Genomic DNA, 19339 nt, shown 5'->3' with positions numbered 1-19339 from the left:
TGTCTTGTGTTTTGAAGTTGCTATAGTCTGCCCCCAAGTGGTAAAACGTTATAAACATGTCAGAAAATGTTGATTTTTATTTAGACTAGAACCAAAGGTGAAATAAATAAATAAATGTGTAAAACTGTCAGAGAAAGCTGAAACCAAGAGAATATGTAGCTTGTGCAAAAGGCTCAAATTATGCTTTGGTCTTTGGGAATCAAGAATTTTAAGAGTGGTCTTGATCAATGTGTTTTTCAAGGTTTCTTAGAACCTAAGCTGCTTCTTTGTCACGTTTCATTTCAATTTCTGATCAACTGTAGAGCCACACAAGATAAATGAGCAAAGAACTGATTTGAAGGGGAAGCTTTTTTCATGTTGGTGCCAGGAACTCGTCACAAGTCATAATTCACTCATTTGTTTGGGTGATATAACAGTTTTTTTCCTTGTCCTTGCAATCCTCCGTGGATAAGCAGCTACAGAAAATGGATGGATGGATGGATATCGAGTGTACTTTTTGCCACTGTGACCTACATTAATCATTTTTTATTTAAAGTTCATAGTTTCTCTGTGTACTATGGTTTTAGGTAACATCTTAGAGAGTTTGTTCTTTTGTGTCCAAATCAAATGTTCCTAATAAATCATGCATTTAAATAATTATATATTATGTACTTTTTACGCGTTTTCTATGAAAGAAAACATGAGAGGAAGCCCAGTCCTATTCAGTGTTCCAGTTTTAGCTTCTGTAGGGTTTCACTCAGTGGTGCCTCTAAAGGGCGGCCAAGGGGGACCATTGGTCCCGCCCGGGAAATTGTTGGCCATCCAGTTTGCCCTCTCAGGGAAGACCCCACCCTCATTAATAAATCACATTCATGTTCACACAAATCGTACATTCATCTCCTCTAATCAAGACAATTTTAAAGCTAATAAATTTTTTATTTTAATAGAATTTTTTAATAGAACTGTTTTAATAAATCACAATTTAAAGTATGTATGAGAATCATCACTATCAAGAAAAAAGTATGAACTCTGATTGTTTTTGTTGAAACAGCAGCAGGCTCAATCAATTTTTTAATTAAAACTCGGAAAAAATAGAAACAATAACTGAAAAAATTAAAAACTGCCAAAGTCTTTTTTCTGAAATGTTCAAGTTTCACAAATTTGAGGTAAATGTGTTCGAAGCACAAGCCTATTATAAAAAAAACAGCGAAGGAGCAAAGCAATGCACAGATTCAGGCGAAACTCCCCTGAGCTACCACAGACACCGATTTGCTGAGTCACCCCAAAATTTCCACTGGCCCCCCCCATGAAAATTTTCTGGGCGCGCCACTGGTTACATTTTGCTGAACTGAATAATATAACAAAACTGGCACAACAGCTTCAAATATTTGGTCCAAGTGATATTACAGACATGTGGAAAGCACCAGAAAATCCACATTAATAAAAAACTCAAGTTACCTTAACGGCGGAACCAGGTTTTGAGTTTCAAACGCTCTTTTGCAAAAGACCTTGACATCTAAGTGCTTTAAAAGCTGAGTTTCTGGTTTCTTCTGTGATATTTGTTTTGCTTTTGAATCACGCGGATCTTACTGATACGGCTATGGTCTAATATTAACTTAACACTGCAACGCCTGGGCAACAACCTTAGCTTAAAGCGCTCAAGTTGCAATGATGTAATTCCAACTTTTATAACAGAGGAATCATTTAAGTGAAAGATACAAGCTTTATTAAACTAGAACTAAAGACAAACATGCTTTACAGCTTGTTTGGCTTAATTGTTGCAGGTCATGTGTCTCCTCATCAGAACCCTAATAAAAAATGGAGCTGTCATTGATTTGTTTCAGTAACTGAACTTGAACAGAGGAATGTTTGTGCCTACAAGCATCCCATGTGAACCTTCAACTATATAAAGGGAAGATCTTTTCTCTCTGCTCAATATTTGGACCTGAGATTTGAAGCGGAATCTCTAAAGGATAAAGACATTTGTATTTCATTGGGAATTTTGCCAGTTTAGAAATGAAGACTGTAAGGTGGGATCATGTTTTTGAAGTTCTCAGTTTCTCAGAGACACGATTTCAACAAAAATATCTGGATTTAGAGCACATTTTCTTTAAAAATGCTAATGTTATCACAAAAAATGAACATCACTGAAAAGAGTTTTGACTTGTTTTGATCTTTCTTGATTCCTCAGGTCTCTGTTCATCCCAAAGTGGACGTCAGATGTGCGTCTGGAGGGGAAGACGGCAATAGTAACGGGAGCAAACACTGGAATAGGCAAAGAAACAGCTAAAGAGCTCGCTGCAAGAGGTAAGAAAACATGGCTGCACCTTTTAAATTTGACCTTAAAGGGACTGGTTTGTTGAGTGGGTCAGTCTGGGCGTACATCGAAGCCTTGTCATCACTTGGAGGAGTCGATATCTCGTGTGTAGGTGCCCGAGTGATTTTGGCATGCAGAAATGTGACCAAAGGAGAACAAGCTGCTTCTGACATCATGAAGAACGTGGATGGCGCCAATGTGGTGGTCAGGCAGCTGGACCTGGCTGACACCAAATCCATCTGCCTGTTTGCTGAGAACATTTACAACAGTGGGTTTCCATTAACTAGCACAGATATTCCAAATCTACAGAACAGTTGAAAAATGCAGCCTGTTAAATGACGACACCCGGTTTTCCAGCGGAAAAGTCTCTCCACTTCCTGATCAACAACGCAGCGGTGGCTATCTGTCCTTATGCGAAGACCGTGGACGGATATGAGATGCAGTTTGGAGTCAATCACTTAGGTTAAAGAATTTACAATTTCCAATACCAGTAAAGTTTTTGTGTTGTTTTTTTTTATATCTCTGTTTATTTTTTTCATTTCTGCCTCTTTCAGGTCATTTCTTCCTGACGTTCTTGCTTCTAGACCTACTGAAGCACTCGGCGCCATCCCGAGTTATCAACCTGTCATCAGCAGCTCACGCCATGGGCAAGATCCGCTTTGATGACCTGAACGGGGAGAAAGATTACCACCCTGTCAGGGCGTACGCTCAGAGCAAGCTCGCTAACGTGCTGTTCTCCAGAGAGCTAGCTAAAAAAACCGAGGGTAATGTGTGTGTGGGGGGAAACACTGACGGCATGATGATCTTTGACTTCATGAATCTTACTTTTTATGTTTCTGTAAAAAGCATCTGCCTCTCTTGTCAGGGTGTGAGTCTCATGCCTCAACTCTGGGCGGGAAACATAGCTGTCTTTTTAAAGATCGCTGAGAAACTTTCAATCACGCTGACTTCCACGTGCAGGCTGAACGTCAAACTAGTCTTCTACCCCTATTTCCTGCATTAGCACCGATTGAAATTAGACAGAGAGATGCTCGGGTCAGAGAAAGACAGAGACCTACATCACGCTGTATATTGGCATTCTGGACTCCAGGAGAGAGCAGAGCACGTCTCGGCTAGTAGAAGCTCACCTTTAGCATTAGCAATTCCACAACGTGGCAGAACTCCTTCAGGCTTCTTTTATCTGTGGAGCTAAAACATCAAAGTTGCAGACAAATGGAGTCAGTAGTAGAGTTGCATTGCATTGCTGTTAGCCAATCAGAGGCGAGATGCCCAATGATAACGAGAAAGTCTACAAATCCTGTCGTTTTCTGCTCCCGTTTCTTACGGCTAATTTTGACTTTGTGAAAAAGGAGCGCCAGTGCTTTTTTTTCCCACAAAGAACAATTTCAAGGCATTCATTTATTCTAGAGACCACTGCAGATTTAATGAAACACTGAGTGAATGAGAGCGCTGAATATTTCTATAGATACTTATACTTTGTTATTTTACACATTATACACGACTCTATTATTTATGTCTGAGTCCCAAAACAACAATAATTGACTGTTCCTCTGCAGGTTTTGGAGTGATGGTTTTCTCAGTGGACCCGGGTGTTGTGAACACTGAAATCACACGACCTATAAGGCGCCCTCTTGTGGACTTAATTAAGACCTTCAGTTTTGTGCTGAAGACGCCGGCAGAGGGAGCATACACCACCGTCTACTGCACCGTCACCCCTGACAACCAGGTCCTCACTGGTGGATTCTACAAGTTAGTGTAAAATCCAGCCGCCTGCAGCAGATTCCTGATTACTCATCAAAACTTGTCTTTTACAATTATTCCACACATTGTCTTTTTTAAAAAGCAGGTGCAGACGGTTCAGATCATTATTCAATCATTTTGTTTAAGATGTTCTCACATCTTCCCTTTTCCGCTACAGGGACTGTGCTCTGGCTGCAAGCTGCAGGGCAGCTGAGGACAACCTCACCTCCCTAAAGCTGTGGGCTGTGAGCTGCCACCTGCTGGGGATCCGCTGGAGATAAACCGTTCTCCTACAAGCTGTGCTGCAAAATGCATGACGTTTCTGAGGTTTATTGGTTAATGTTGTACGTGTCAGGCATGGACATAAGTTGTGCAAAGGGGTCAAAGAAACATGCTAATTTTAAATAAAACTGGTGGGATGTAAGAAGGAAGACGTGTGGAAAAATAAAGCAGATTAAACTGATCGAGTGAGTTTGAAGTGTGTGTGTGTTACTGTGCATAATTTACTTGTATTTCACATCTCTTCGCTGCTGGTTTGCATCCTTCATCAGCATTATTTTCATCATTTGTTTGGTTTCTCTTCAATTTTGGACCCTTTTGCGAATATTTGTGCAGTTGTGCTCATGTGCTTCCAGTTTTCTGGATGCTTCTTGTTATTTTTTGCTCGATTTCTTTGCATATATTAGTTAGCATTTCCCATTTACTGCATGCATCTGCAAATTAAAAGTGTAAAATCTTTATTTTGCTATGCTTGGATAACAAAAAATGCACTTTGTTGGCATGCATTCATCAACATGTTTTATTAGATCTGATATTTTAAACTCAAAGACCCTTTTTGTTGCACTTTCTCAGTGTTGCAGTTGTTGTTTTAGAGAAATGACTTGAACTGAGAATAAGATGCATGAGGCGTCATCCTTGTTCTGTGGGTGCATTCAGCATACAACAGGAGTCTCTCTCTCTCTCTCTCTCTCTCTCTCTCTCTCTCTCTCTCTCTCTCTTTCACTCTCATTCTCTCTTTCTTTCTCTCAGCCAGCAGGGAATCCATCTGTTTCCCATTCTGTAACTTGTGAATCAGTCATGTGTCACCTCGCTCCGGATTGGCTCAGCCGTGAGATGTGAAACACTAGCAGCAGGCGGAGTGTTTGTGTGTGAGTGTGTGCATTTGTGCAAGTGTGTGTGTGCATGAGTGTATGTGTGTGTGCGTGTGTGTGTGTGTGGTGGTGATAAGCACAAAAGCCAACGGCTGAACTGTTCACACTGAACGCTGAAGGAGTGGTGTGATTTAAGGACACATGTTTTAATTTTCCTGAAGTCGCTCTTCTATCCTACAGTGGAGATTAACTTCTTTATGAAGAATAATGTTCTGCAGGTAGGAGATTTAATCAACACATTCATTGTTTCTGTTTGCAAAACTAGGTTGGAAGGCTGCATCTCTTATGTCAGACAATGAAACTATGGTGTGTTACTAGATGCTAAGCTTATAAAACACATCAGTGTTGATTGTTGTAATTATGCAAATTATTTTTAAATTTATATTTTAAAATTATTTTATTTAAAATCTATGTAAAATAAGATTTAAGAAATGATTTCCCCTTATATCAGAGTAACGACTTAACCGATTCCCATCTGTGACATGTAACATTAATCCACTGAAGGGTAATTTTGCTGACTGATCTGCTCTTTCTAAGAAAGACGAGAGGTTTCACAAAGCAATCAATTAGTATCAATCGTGATTGGATGTTCCTCTCCTGATTTACCTGTGTGTTATTTAGGGGTATGTGCTGCAACCACTGGTCATCTGAGGAGAGGTTAGATGGAAAAACGGTCATCATCACCGGAGCAAACACTGGGATTGGAAAAGAAACAGCCAGGGATCTGGCAAAGAGAGGTACGGTTCTGGATCGCCCGCTTTGCTGGGTGCCTCCTTCATTGTGACTAACTTCCACCCAGCATTCCTCTCCTTTCTCCGGATGGAAAAACTTTCTCTTCCTGGGTGATTAGGAGCTAATCTTCACTGTTAATCTCATGAAACCTAATTTCATTATATGCATTATAGCGGATCTGATTGGTATATCACCTCAAAGTACCTTGAGTAAAATGCCCTCCTTTCTCAGTACTGTCCAAATGTAGCCAGCATATATTGTTGGGATATATATGGACAAACCGCATGGGTCCCGTTGGGTTTTATCCATTGTTTTCATGGTAGCCCCACAGGGGCCCATGTATGAGTCTATCCAGCAGCAGAAGAAGTACTTGATTTTTTTTTTACTTAAGTAAAAGTACAGAAAAGGAGGTAAAACAATTACTTAAGCAAAAGTGGAAGTACCCAAGACATGTTTGAAATCAGGTGTGCCCAAAGTGCGGCCCAGGGGCCATTTGTGGCCCTAGGAGTGATTTTGCACGGCCCTCACTGTTTTTGGAATTGTGGATTTAAGTCTCTCCAGGAGGCGGTTGATGTAAATTCATATATTTTAAAATGTTATATCCCATTTTTATTGAGGCCTTTTTTGAGCAGAACAAATGAAAAATATAAAATAATGTTTGCATTCTTAAAAAAATAAATACATTTTGTGGCCCGTGAGGAAGTTTAACTTCATGATTTTGGCCTTTGTCTTGAAAAGTATTAAAGTATGGAGACATGAACACAAGTTAAAGTACTACTAACTGTGGAACTGCAGTCCTGCGTACTACTGCCAGTCTCCATCGGACTGAGGCTGAAACTTAGTTTTTTCTTTTTTTTACTTTTGAAGTTTTTTTTAGAAAATGTAGTGTAGTAGAAAGTACAGATAATATTTTAAAATGTAGTGTAGTAGAAAGTACGGATAATACTTTAAAATGTAGTGTAGTAGAAAGTACAGATAATATTTTTAAATGTAGTGAAGTAGAAAGTACGGATAATACTTTAAAATGTAGTGTAGTTGAAAGTACAGATACTACTTAAAAATGTAGTGTAGTAAAAGTAAAAAGTAGGTCAAAAGAAAATTACTTAAGAAAAGTACAGATACAGAAACAACATCTTCAGTACAGCAATAAAGTACTTGTACTTTGTTACATTCCATCTCCGGTAAACCGCCTAGGTCTTTATTAAAACCTGTTCAGGGACCGGTAAAATCGATGAGGGAACTCCTGTGGGGCCACCATGGAAACCACAGACAAAACCTGTTGGGACCCATTCAGTTTGCCCATTTATAGTCCATATAGGACACAACTGTGTATGCTGGCTGGTAAGTCAGTGATGCATCAGAGGGACGGGGAGGTTGTGAGGGTTTGCCCCCCCCCTCCCCCCCCTTCTGACTGCTGAGCCAGACAGACCAAACTGGAGCAGCCATGCACACCGATGATGACATCATCAGGGCAACGTGTGGCTGAAATTGTTCTTTAATTTATCCGAGGCTCAGCGTGAGGCATCATACCTGCCCCCTTTTTAGAGCTACTGTTTTTATTTGTTTGTTTGTTTTCTGTAATGATTTTGATTTGATGTTATGTGCCCTCTTGGAGCTGGTGCCTAACTCCAGCAGTCACTGGGCAAGAGGTGGGAGATGCTCTCGACAAGGGTCAATTCAGTTCAATTCAATTTTATTTATATAGCGCCAAATCACGACAAGAGTCGTCTCAAGGCACTTCACATAATAAATATTCCAATCCAGGTCAGTTCATTAAGCCAATCAGAAAAAAATGTTTCCTATATAAGGAACCCAGCAAATTGCATCAAGCCTCATACTAAGCAAGCATATAGCGACAGTGGAGACGAAAACTCCCTTTTAACAGGAAGAAACCTCCAGAGGATCCTGGCTCAGTATAAGCAGCCATCCACCACGACTCACTGGGGATTGAGAAGACAGAGCAGACAGACACACACACACACACACACACACACACACACGCACACACACACACACACACACACACACACACACACACACACACACACACACACACACACACACACACATTCACACACACACAAACACACAAACACACAAGCACACATGCATGCACGCACACACACACACACACACACCAAGCAATGTGTCTATGGTTACATTGTGATTTCTTAGTAAATATTCTATTTGGCGAGAGATAAACTTTATTGTATTCATCCTAGTGAATCTATAAGTAAACGGGTAAACTAGCAGTAGCACATTCAACGTCAAGGAAAGGGAGGGAGAATGTTTAAGTGGTTAGCAGCAGTGTGCAAGACGATGGCCCCCTCCATGAGGCCACCACAGCTCAGCAGAACATCATTGTAGCTTCTTCTGGGGAGAAAAACACTTAGAGAAAAAATAAAGTTAACAGCTGAAATTGCTGAAAATAATACAGTTAAGGAGCAGATTGTAGAAGAAAGTAGTCGAGTGTGGAGAGTGGTCAGTGTATCCTCCAGCAGTCTAAGCCTATAGCAGCATAACTACAGAGAAAACTCTGGATAATCTATCCTATTTAGGTGGAGGCATGTTGGAGGCAGGGCAAGGGAGAGCCGTCTTTACCGACTGTACACTCCACCTCCCTCTACTCCCCTTCTTGTCCAGATCTAGGCTAACATCAGATTTTAACCATAGGCCCTATCAAATAAAAATGTTTTAAGCCTAGTCTTAAAGGTAGACAAGGTGTCTGCCTCACGGACTAAGGCTGGGAGCTGGTTCCACAGGAGAGGAGCCTGATAACTAAAAGATCTGCCTCCCATCCTAATTTTAGATATTTTGGGAACCACCAGTAAACCTGCAGTCTGAGAGCGAAGTGCTCGGTTAGGAACGTATGGACACACTGACTCACAGTCTCCCGTTAACCTAACATTCATGTGTTGGATCTGTGCAGGAGTACTGGAAGACAACCCTTATTTACATGGGAAGAACATTGACTGAGTGCAGAAAGGCTGCTGTGAGGAATTGAACCGTCAACTTCCTTTCTGTGGTGCAACTGTGCTACCAACTGTGCCACCATGCACCACTAACATTATGCAGTGTGCCTAAAGTAACACAGAGCAGTTTCCTGCTTCTCTGCCCTACTGGTTGAAGGTGGAATTGCAACTGTCGTAAACAACCCTGCTGCTGCCTGCTGTTGCTGTGTTAGCAACGAGCTAACTCTAACATAAACCAAGTCTCTCTATCTGCTCATGTCTAAAAGAAAAGTCCATGTCTAAACCATCTAAAGTTGATGCCAAAGCTGTTTTAAGTTCCACTCCTGAGCTGCTGCCATTGTTGTAGTTTGGCGCCTAAGCAGCTCTACCATGATGGGGCTAAACCGTCCCAACAGCTCTTTGCAAGCAGATTGCTGTAACTGGCTGTGCCCCTATTTAAACGAGCCAATGGTAGACCTGTTGATGCTACGATTGGGCGTGGCTAGACCAACCTGCAGAGGAAAACCATTGCTGCTGCCATGGTTTGTCTATAGATTTCTAGGCAAACATAAAACACTTTAAGCTCATAAAAATAAATGTGAACATGCATACATTTTTAAATAATACTCGTAGCTTTTACACAGAAACTGTTTATTTAAGGATTTATTTTCCATCTGTTCTTCTCGTCTTCTAAAGATACAGGTGTGCAGTTACCAAGGCGACGCTAATGAAACACTGGCATCAGTTTTAACATTTCTGTTCATCTTGGTTATCATTACTCTTCTTCTGCAAGCTATACATTAAAATGTAGGCAAACAATTTTCATTTAACTCAGTAGAAAAATTCACCAAACTTTATGACAAAGAGGACAACAAAACGAGCAACGTGCCCAGGAGTGAATCGGTAGCTGGCACAATCTGTCAGTGAGTTAAATCGTCTGGTGACGCGGTGATGGCGTGGTTCGTGTGGCAGCTGCTTCCAAGAGAAAGCAAGCTGAAACTGTTTCAATCATCACTTTTAGGCAGTTTGAACATGAAACATGTAATTTATCAGCACAGAAGTTCTGCGATTGCTCCATCATCAATATCTAATCATTTGTATGTTTTATTGTGACTCATTTTCCCTTTTGGGAGCAGCAGGACAGGAACAAAAGACTCAGTAACGAGACACAGATGCTCCAAATGGTAAATGTCTTATCGCCTTCCTTAATTACAGGGAACAGATATTTCAAATGCTTGTTTGTACGTTGGGTGTTTTTCTGTTTGTTTATCTGGGTGATGCCTGTACTGTTGTGTTTCTATATAAAAGTCTATTTCTGGCATGCAAATTCGTTCATGGGTGACAGCAGGAATGTCCTCGAAACCTCTTTCTGTGCTCATTAATGAGGATGTGTCACGGTTTGTGCTGGAATAAGAATAGAGCAGCTGAGAGGGCTGTGCTCGTGTGGGTTGGGGTGCCAGATGGTTAAACGGGGTTCTGGGTGACAGGATCCATTAGAAAATGAGCAAAAGTACACAGACATTTAGAAATGTCATTATGAGGGAAAGCTGCGGCCTTGGACTTGTGTGGGGTTACGTCTCTTCCAGCGTTCAGAGAGCCTGGCTGCAGTCCCCTGATGAACCCCATATTTTTATTATTAGTGGCAGCTTTGAACACAGGAAAGGTGCTCGGAGCCTTTATCTTTAAAGGGGTGAAACACTGCAAAAACCTTTTTCTGATTATAATCGGTCACTCTGAGTTTTTCACGCAGGCTGAACATGAAAACAGTCTCCTACACCTATCTCCTGCTTTAGCTTCTGATAGAAAATAAACGGTGAAACTCTAGGATTACAAAGGCCTGACAGATCTACGTCACACTGTCACATAACATTCACGGACTCACCCATCTTGACTCGCGACGGGGAAGGCTGTTGCTGGTTTAACATCTAGGAAACAGCAGAGAGCATCTCGGCTGGTGCAGGCTAACCGTTAGCATTAGCAGCTCCTCCAGGCTTGAGTTATTTGTGGAGAAGAAGCACCAACGTTGCAAGTAGTGGTTGCTATTAGCCAATCCAAAGCAAGACATATCAGGAAATAAGACTCCAAATCCTCCCGTGTCGCGCCACGGGAGGCACGGGGGCGATGGTGGCACAGGAGTTAAGTGCTCTCCCCGCAATTGGAAGATTGCAGGTTCGAGTCCCGCTCAGTCTGTCGCTGTCGTTGTGTCCTTGGGCAAGACACTTAACCCACGTTGCCTGCTGGTGGTGGTCGGAGGGACCGGTGGCGCCAGTGCTCGGCAGCCTCGCCTCTGTCAGTGCGCCCCAGGGCAGCTGTGGCTACACTGTAGCTCATCCCCACCAGTGTGTGAATGTGTGTGTGATTGGGTGAATGAGTGAATGAGTGTTGTACAGCGCCTTGGGGGGTTCCAGGACTCTAGAAGGCGCTATATCAAATACAGGCCATTTACCATTTACCACCCTCTGTTGCAGCAGGCTCCTCCGTGCCGATTCATGCAATTCTGCAAATGTATTGATTAAACGAGTTTCCCACACCTTTGACATGAACACCAAGAATGCTCTTTTTGAGCTCATCCTTTAAACTTATATTTGTTGACTTGATCACACAGGCGCTCGCATCATCATGGCATGCAGAGACCTGGAGAGGGCAGAAGAGGCGAGGACCGATATTTTGGAGGACACTGGAAACGAGAATCTGGTCATCAAGAAACTGGATCTGTCTGATAGCAAGTCCATCCGAGCCTTCGCTGAATCCATCAACAAAGGTTGGCTGTAAAATTGGGTTATTTAGGGCTCAAGAGGCACTTTGGTGTCGATTTGTTATTGGGGTTAACAGATTGTCAATGTAACGTTGATCCACTTAATATGACAGTTGCCTTATAGGGTGTGTTCTTTTCAGAGGAGAAACAAGTGAATATACTGATCAACAACGCTGGAATCATGATGTGTCCCTACTCCAAAACAGTCGACGGGTTCGAAATGCAGTTGGGCGTCAATCATCTGGGTGAGCTCCAGAACATTTTGTGTACAATTAGAAAATGTATCCTTGCATTTGGTTTTCAGACGTTTATAAAACTGGCTTCATTTGAATAACTAGATATAAACACAAAAAAGGTTATGATCAGTTTGATTCTAACAAGCTGACAACAAATCCAGAGAGTAAACTACTAATTTTCTTTCACTTATTCAAGCTGCCAGTGTTTGTATCCCGTTTCTGGATGGCGTCCTCCTCCCTTCCTCCAATCTGCGTTATTTTTGTCACGCAGCAGTGTGACCTTGCCCACACACACGTGGACTCAATGCACCCAAAACCATTTCCATAACATCTGCATTGTGTAAATTTGAAATGTTTTAATAAAAAATGCGTTTCATGCTAAGAATAAAACAAGACATGAGAAATAAAAAAAACTTGTAGAGCTTCTGTGTGGAAAAGTGTTTGTGCAGAGCATTTTTCAAAAGATGATCAGCAGTATATCTGTGATGCTGCAGCTATTACACACAGTAATTACTGAAGTCATATAGTGGTTCCTATTTACACAACTAGACACAACGATGAATGAAACAAAAACATCAACATTTATGTCAAATGTGTTTTAAACACCAAGTTCACTTGTTTGTTTCATGCATAGCAGAGGTCTCTAGCAGAAATCAATGCTCTGTGAGCCAATCTGTGTGGAAGAAAGGCTTTGTCGCTCCTGTTTCAGGAACTAGAAGTTAGCCAGAACACAGGGGAGCAGCAGCATTTGGAGACTTACAGTCAGGTCCATAAATATTGGGACATCGACACAATGCTAACATTCTTGGCTCTATACACCACCACAAGGGATATCAAATGAAACGAACAATATGTGCTTTAACTGCAGACTGTCAGCTTTTATTTGAGGGTATTTACATCCAAATCAATGGTGAACAGTGTAGGAATTACAACAGTTTGCATATGTGCCTCCCACTTGTTAAGGGACCAAAAGTCATGGGACAGAATAAGAACAATAAATCAAACTTATACATTTCAATACTTGGTTGCAAATCCTTTGCAATCATTTACAGTCTGAAGTCTGGAACACATAGACATCACCAGACGTTGGGTTTCATCCCTGTCTTCAGTTCCTGCTTGTTCCTGGGGCATTTTCCCTTCAGCTTTGTCTTCAGCAAGTGAAATGCATGCTCAATCGGATTCAGGTCAGGTGATTGACTTGGCCATTGCAAAACAGTCCACTTCTTTCCCTTCAAAAACTCTTTGGTTGCTTTTGCAGTATGCTTCGGGCCATTGTCCATCTGCACTGTGAAGCGCCGTCCAATGACTTCTGAGGCATTTGGCTGAATATGAGCAGATAAAATTGCCCGAAACACTTCAGAATTCATCGTGCTGCTTTTGTCAGCAATCACATCAATAAATACAAGAGAACCAGTTCTACTGGCAGCCATACATGCCCACACCATGACACTTCCAGCACCATGCTTCACTGATGAGGTGGTATGCTTAGGATCATGAGCAGTTCCTTTCCGTCTCCATACTCTTCTCTTCCCATCACTCTGGTAAAAGTGGATCTTGGTCTCATCTGTCCATAGGATGTTGTTCCAGAACTGTGAAGGCTTTTTTAGATGCTGTTTGGCAAACTAATCTGGCCTTCCTGTTTTGGGGCTCACCAATGGTTTACATCTTGTGGTGAACCCTCTGTGTTCACACTGGTGGACTCTTCTCTTGATTGTTGACTTTGACACAGATACACCTACGTCCTGGAGAGTGTTCTTGATCTGGCCAACTGTTGTGAAGGGTGTTTTCTTCACCAGGGAAAGGATTCTTTGGTCATCCACCACAGTTGTTTTCCGTGGTCTTCCGGGTCTTTTGGTTTTGCTGAGCTCACCGGTGCGTTCCTACTTTTTGAGAATGTTCCAAACTGTTGTTTTGGCCACGCCTAATGTTTTTGCTATCTCTGTGATAGGTTTCTGTTGTTTTTTCAGCCTAATGATGGCTTGCTTCACTGATAGTGACAGCTCTTTGGATCTCATCTTGACAGTTGACAGCAACAGATTCCAAATGCAAATAGCACACTTGAAATGAACTCTGGACCTTTTATCTGCTCATGTAATTGGGATAATGATTGAATAACACACACCTGGCCATGGAACAGCTGAGAAGCCAGTTGTCCCATTACTTTTGGTCCCTAACAAGTGGGAGGCACATATGCAAACTGTTGTAATTCCTACACCGTTCACCTGATTTGGATGTAAATACCCTCAAATAAAAGCTGACAGTCTGCAGTTAAAGCACATCTTGTTCATATCCATTGTGGTGGTGTATAGAGCCAAAAATGTTAGCATTGTGTCGATGTCCCAATATTTATGGACCTGACTGTGTTTCCTGATATTTGGACATCTAATCTCTGATTGGCTAACAGCAACACGACTCTTCCACTGCCTTTGTTCACTCTGCAACGTTGAGGATTTATGTCCACAAATTGCCAAGGGTGTCCCCAAGGGGGTGGCCATGGCCACCCCTAGAAAATTGCTGCCCCCCCCAGGAAAAGCCAGTGTTAACAAACCATATCAATGTTCAGTCAAACTATATATTGATCTTGTATGTTCAAGACATAATTGTAAAACAATGTTAAAATAATACAATTAATGAGTAAAGTAATAATCAAACTAAAAAAATACATACGTTTCTGCTGCTCACCATTTAAAAAAAGTTTTTATCTCCATAGGTTTGATTTTTTTTTTTGTGAACACAGAAACAGGTGAATAAACCTAAAAACATTCATTTTTAAATTCAGTTTGGGATAAGATTTTAAATAACCGAAATGTATTTTTCTAAAATGTTAGCGTTTGGAAAATTTAGGGTAAATGTTTTGGATACGTGCTGTTACTTTAATAAAAACAAATAAAGGTGCAATGCAGTACATTGCCACAGGCCAAATTCTCCCAGAGTTACCACAAGGACCAATTTGGTGTGCTACCCCAAAAATTTCTTTGGCTCCGTCTGGCCACCCCTATCAAAATTTTCTGGAGGCGCCCCTGCAAATAACACAAGCCTGAAGTAGTTCTGCCATGTTGTGGAGTTGCTAGTGCTAATGGTTAGCTTCTATTAGCGATGTTAAACCAACAACAGCGTTCCCCGTCATGAGCCAAATTGAGTGAGCCCATGAGCGTTAATTTTCAGTGTGATGCAGATCTGACTGGCTTGTATTATCCAAGCGTTTCCCTGTCGATGGCTAAATAGAGATAGAAGACTATTTTCACCCTCACCCTGCACGTGAAACTCGGCATGACCGATCAAATTTCATAACAAACAAGTAAAGACAGTAAACTTGTTCTTTAATGTCTGAGTAATCTGAAGTATTTTGATCACTGAGGCTTGATCTTCCTCCTTCATGGCTATCCCCAGGTCACGTCCTGCTCACCTACCTGCTGCTTGACCTCATCAAGAGGTCAGCTCCTGCACGTATAATTGTTGTGGCCTCGGTGGCCCACAAATGGACCGGGCTTCGAATAGATGACATCAACAGTGAGCAGAGCTATGATACCATGAAGGCCTATGGTCAAAGCAAACTGGCCAACGTCATGTTTGCGCGCTCTCTTGCTGAGCGGTTACGAGGTGAGCAAATGTTTTGATGATATGAACCTCAGGAAAGTGGCGGTTTAATAATTTCTCACAGAAAATATTAATTTCAGAAGATGCAGCAAGTCTGGAGAAAGTAACTAAACCTGCGTGCGTTTCAGGTACAGGGGTGAGTGTCTTTTCTCTGCACCCGGGCGTAGTACGGTCTGATTTGTGGAGGCACCAAAACCTGTGTATCCGAATATCCATGAAGATCTTTGTACTGTGCAGTAAGACAGCCGTGCAGGGAGCGCAGACGACCATCTTCTGCGCCGTGGAGCCAGGTCTGGAGAGCCTGAATGGAGTGTATTTCAGGTAACTTTTCAGCACAAAACCCCCTCCGCAGCTCTACCATTGGCTCAGTTTATACCCAGTCAGTCACAGTGCTCTATCACTGTAGAGAGACATTGAGTGGACTTAACTCCATCATAGCAGAGCTTTGTCTTTTTTTGACGATGATGGCAGAGCTGGGAGGAAGCAATACTACAAAGATGGCGGTGGCTCAGGAAAGGCACTCCTGTTAAATGGCTTTGGCATCAAGTTTGGATGATTTAGACTTGGGCTTTTCTTTGAGACATGAGCAAACAGAGAAACATCTCTCGATGGTGGTTAGGGTTAGGCCTTTAAATAAAAAGGAACTGGGGTCTCACTTTCAAACATTGCGTAGAATCCTTACTAAAACCGTACTTAAGCTCAGCAAAAAAATTACTTACTCCAAGTAGGTTTGTGACCTATCAAACATGAAGTATGCGCAGCTGCACGCAATCTCCGCTTCATGAAATAGGAGACTGTTTCTCAGCTGCTTTTTAGTCACACCCCGCCCTCACCACGCCCACTTACTGCCATAAATAGTCAATGCAAAGTGCCTTGTAGGTCTCATGCATATACATAAGCCGGCTGTTGCAGTACTCCGCCAATGACGATGACGACCGTAGATCAAAGCAGATAAGGAAGCGCAATTTAACAGAAGCAGGAATTGAGGTACCTGTGGGTGAGGTGGAGAAATGAAAGGAAGTGATTTTGCAAAACAAATAAGAGAAAATCCACGGAGTGGTACAGCGTTGCTGAAGCCGTCAATGTTGTGAATTCTTCAGAGAGATTTGTGGCGGATATAAAAAAAATGGTCCCAGTGGGATTCAATCCCCAGACTCCCAGGTGAAAGTCACATGCACTAACCAGTCAGCCAAACGGAGATCCCCCCTGTTCAAGTAACCAGGGCGCATCATCAATCGGGTCACAGTGACAGGACACACACACAGTCACAGACGCATGGCATTCTGTCTCAATCTGTCCCCCTGCTGATATTCTGCATTCCGTATTCTGCGCTTCAGGCTGTGTGTGTGTGTGTGTGTGTGTGTGTGTGTGTGTGTGTGTGTGTGTGTGTGTGTGAGTATGCGCGCACGCGTGTGTGTGCGTGTGGGGGGTCTTGTTCTGTGTGCGTATGAAGCGGTACAAGTGATAATGCTGCAGGATTTCATAATTGTATCTTCTCAGCAGCAGCACTGCAGGTGCTCTCCATGTCCAACATGTGCGTAAGCCAGGTCTTTAGTCAACTTAAAGTTGTGCACATTTTTCTGCTAAGTTTTCTTTCATAAATCACAAAATTTGTGTGGAAAGTTGCTTACGCAGTTTTACAACCCCGTTATGTGCGTAAGCAAGCTTGATAAATGAGGCCCCTGAACCGAACCCCAATTATAATACGTCCTTCGCTGTGCTTGTCAGTTGGCCTAAACCTTTAGTACTGATAAAATCAGCTTTGCTTTCCACCGGAAAATAGTATTTTTCATTATAGAAAACATATTCACTTTTATCTTTACAACAAAAATTGCTCTAGAAGCCACTGGAATCCCAAAAAACTATGGATAAAAGGTTTGCCTGTATTAGAAATCCCATAAACAAATCACTGAATGTCTACTTTTGGAGTCAACCAACATTTAAAAGGTTGCCTCAGCTAGCTGAGCCTAGAAAACAGACACAAAAAGCTCTGACTCAGTCAACGGAACTAAACTCGAGCAGCGTAGCAGTCGAGGGTCTTGGAGTGACTTTCTCATGTGATGACCACTTTGTGTTCAGTGACTGCGCTCCTGCGATGTGCTCGAGGATTGCTGTTGATGATGACCTCGCCCAGAAGCTGTGGGACATCAGCTGCAACATGCTCAACATCACCTGGCAGTGAATGGATCATCCATGTGAACATCACCTCTCATCAACAACATTATGAACTTTCACAGATCTTTTCTTTGGAAAATGCTCTCTAATGACTCCACGTGACTTCCAAAACTCTTTAGACGGCTTCAAATGCCTTCTTTTTTTGTTTCGTCAAGGATACTGTATGGACTCTGTTGTGCTCAAAACGAATCAATGGGAAGAAATCCAAAATAGAACTCTATTGAAGAATTTTCTCCTTAATTATGGTATTTTTGCTCAGTAGGTTTTATGTCCAGAGAGCAAATGGTACTCTGTCATGAGGAAAAAAAAGTATCATCTAATCATAATTTTGCTCCAAATCAACAGAAGAAAAAGACAAAAGAAATAGTCTTTCTTTGTGCAAGTTCATTTGACAATTCATCTTTTTCTCCTATTGGGTCCTACTTACTGGTCATAGATTACACTTTCATCATCATTTTGTTGTCGTTTCTTACAGTAGATGTGCATGTCTCAGTTCTTTTTAAAGCTTTTTAATCCCACTGTGGCCTTGTGATGAAAGTGTTGTGTTTCATATTCCTCTCATTTATCCAAACAAGCTTAAGATCTTTCCAGTTTGGCCTTGCCCGTGTGCAGCTACACCCACTGCAAGTATTTATAACAACAGCCCAACACTTGGGTGCTTAGCACACTTGGAGGACAGAATCGGATGCTTTTCTGTTACCTTTTCTGTGACAGGAGCAGTTGCCGGGTGTAATCACACTGAGCCTTTACAGCCTCGAGATATGTTTCATTATGGCATGAAATTATAACAATAGCACTTGTGTGTTAGCTAGCACTAGTTAGCTAGTGTGTTAGCTAGTGTGCTAGCACTTCTTGTTATCTGTATTTAGGTGGTACTAATGTGTGCTTCTGGTTGATATCTTCAGATTAAGTGACTGAATTTTGTGACATCATTGTTGATTTTTTAAATAACAAACACATTAAAATGCCACTAAAAAAACACACACACACACACATTATTCAAGCTGATTGCACAAAAATGCCAGAAGGAAACTGCTGATCTTAATCTTAGTCACACGAGTTATTATTACCTTAGGAATGTGGCATAATCCAGAGGAATGACTTATTTTTCTGCTGCTTGCAAAAGATCCTAACAAAGAAATGCGATATAAGAGGAGTAGAAAAACAAAGGACTCTGAAATATTTTGTTGTTATTTAACAAAGTTTATCTGCAGAAAAAACAGGCCGGTTTGGTATTAATGTCTTGTTCTGCTGCTTCGTATGTGCTTAAAGTTTCTTCGTAAGCAAGATTTTACAAGCTTTTTTTTTCAAGATTCTCTTCAATAAAGGTTTTTGTACATTAGACAACATTTCTATATTTAATTTATGTAAATAAGTTGCAGCTTACAATTTTCCTAGATTTTTGTCAATTTTTTCTGCCCTGTAATAAATTTGAAACTATGTGTTATTTTGAAATTAAAGGTTAAAGGTTGTTTAAAATTAAACATATTCCTGAGTTGACAAGTTATTGGTTTGTTGTTAAAAGGGAAGTATAGTTTTTAACGTTTCAATTAAATCAAGACACCACAAAGAAATGCACCATGAAAGAAGAAGAAGAAAATATCATTTCTGTAGCGCTTCTCAAGATACAAATCACGAGGCGCTTCACAAAAACAAAAAATGTAAAAATATAAAACATAATTTAGAAAATGGTTAAAATATAGTTA

General features: G+C 41.4%; 2 protein-coding genes across 2 annotated transcripts; both read left to right on the top strand.

Annotated features, from left to right (window-relative positions):
• Positions 1-1913: 1913 nt before the first annotated feature.
• On the top strand, positions 1914-4514 carry si:dkey-73n8.3 (retinol dehydrogenase 12). The gene is made up of 7 exons (XM_015955627.3): positions 1914-2009; positions 2171-2286; positions 2409-2564; positions 2654-2758; positions 2851-3060; positions 3853-4045; positions 4215-4514. Exons 1-7 carry the CDS (start codon positions 1996-1998, stop codon positions 4315-4317), a joined length of 897 nt encoding a protein of 298 aa, XP_015811113.3. The 5' UTR covers positions 1914-1995; the 3' UTR covers positions 4318-4514.
• A 620-nt stretch (positions 4515-5134) lies between these two features.
• Positions 5135-18614, top strand: LOC129167083 (retinol dehydrogenase 12). Its single transcript, XM_054751100.2, has 7 exons — positions 5135-5405; positions 5809-5924; positions 11476-11631; positions 11766-11870; positions 15252-15461; positions 15587-15779; positions 17538-18614. Exons 1-7 carry the CDS (start codon positions 5395-5397, stop codon positions 17638-17640), a joined length of 894 nt encoding a protein of 297 aa, XP_054607075.1. The 5' UTR covers positions 5135-5394; the 3' UTR covers positions 17641-18614.
• Positions 18615-19339: the final 725 nt, after the last annotated feature.

Source organism: Nothobranchius furzeri, chromosome 7, assembly GCF_043380555.1.
Source record: "Nothobranchius furzeri strain GRZ-AD chromosome 7, NfurGRZ-RIMD1, whole genome shotgun sequence".
NCBI classification, from domain to species: domain Eukaryota; kingdom Metazoa; phylum Chordata; class Actinopteri; order Cyprinodontiformes; family Nothobranchiidae; genus Nothobranchius; species Nothobranchius furzeri.
Note: the sequence above shows the minus strand (reverse complement) of the source record. Positions and strands in the feature narration are given on the sequence as shown.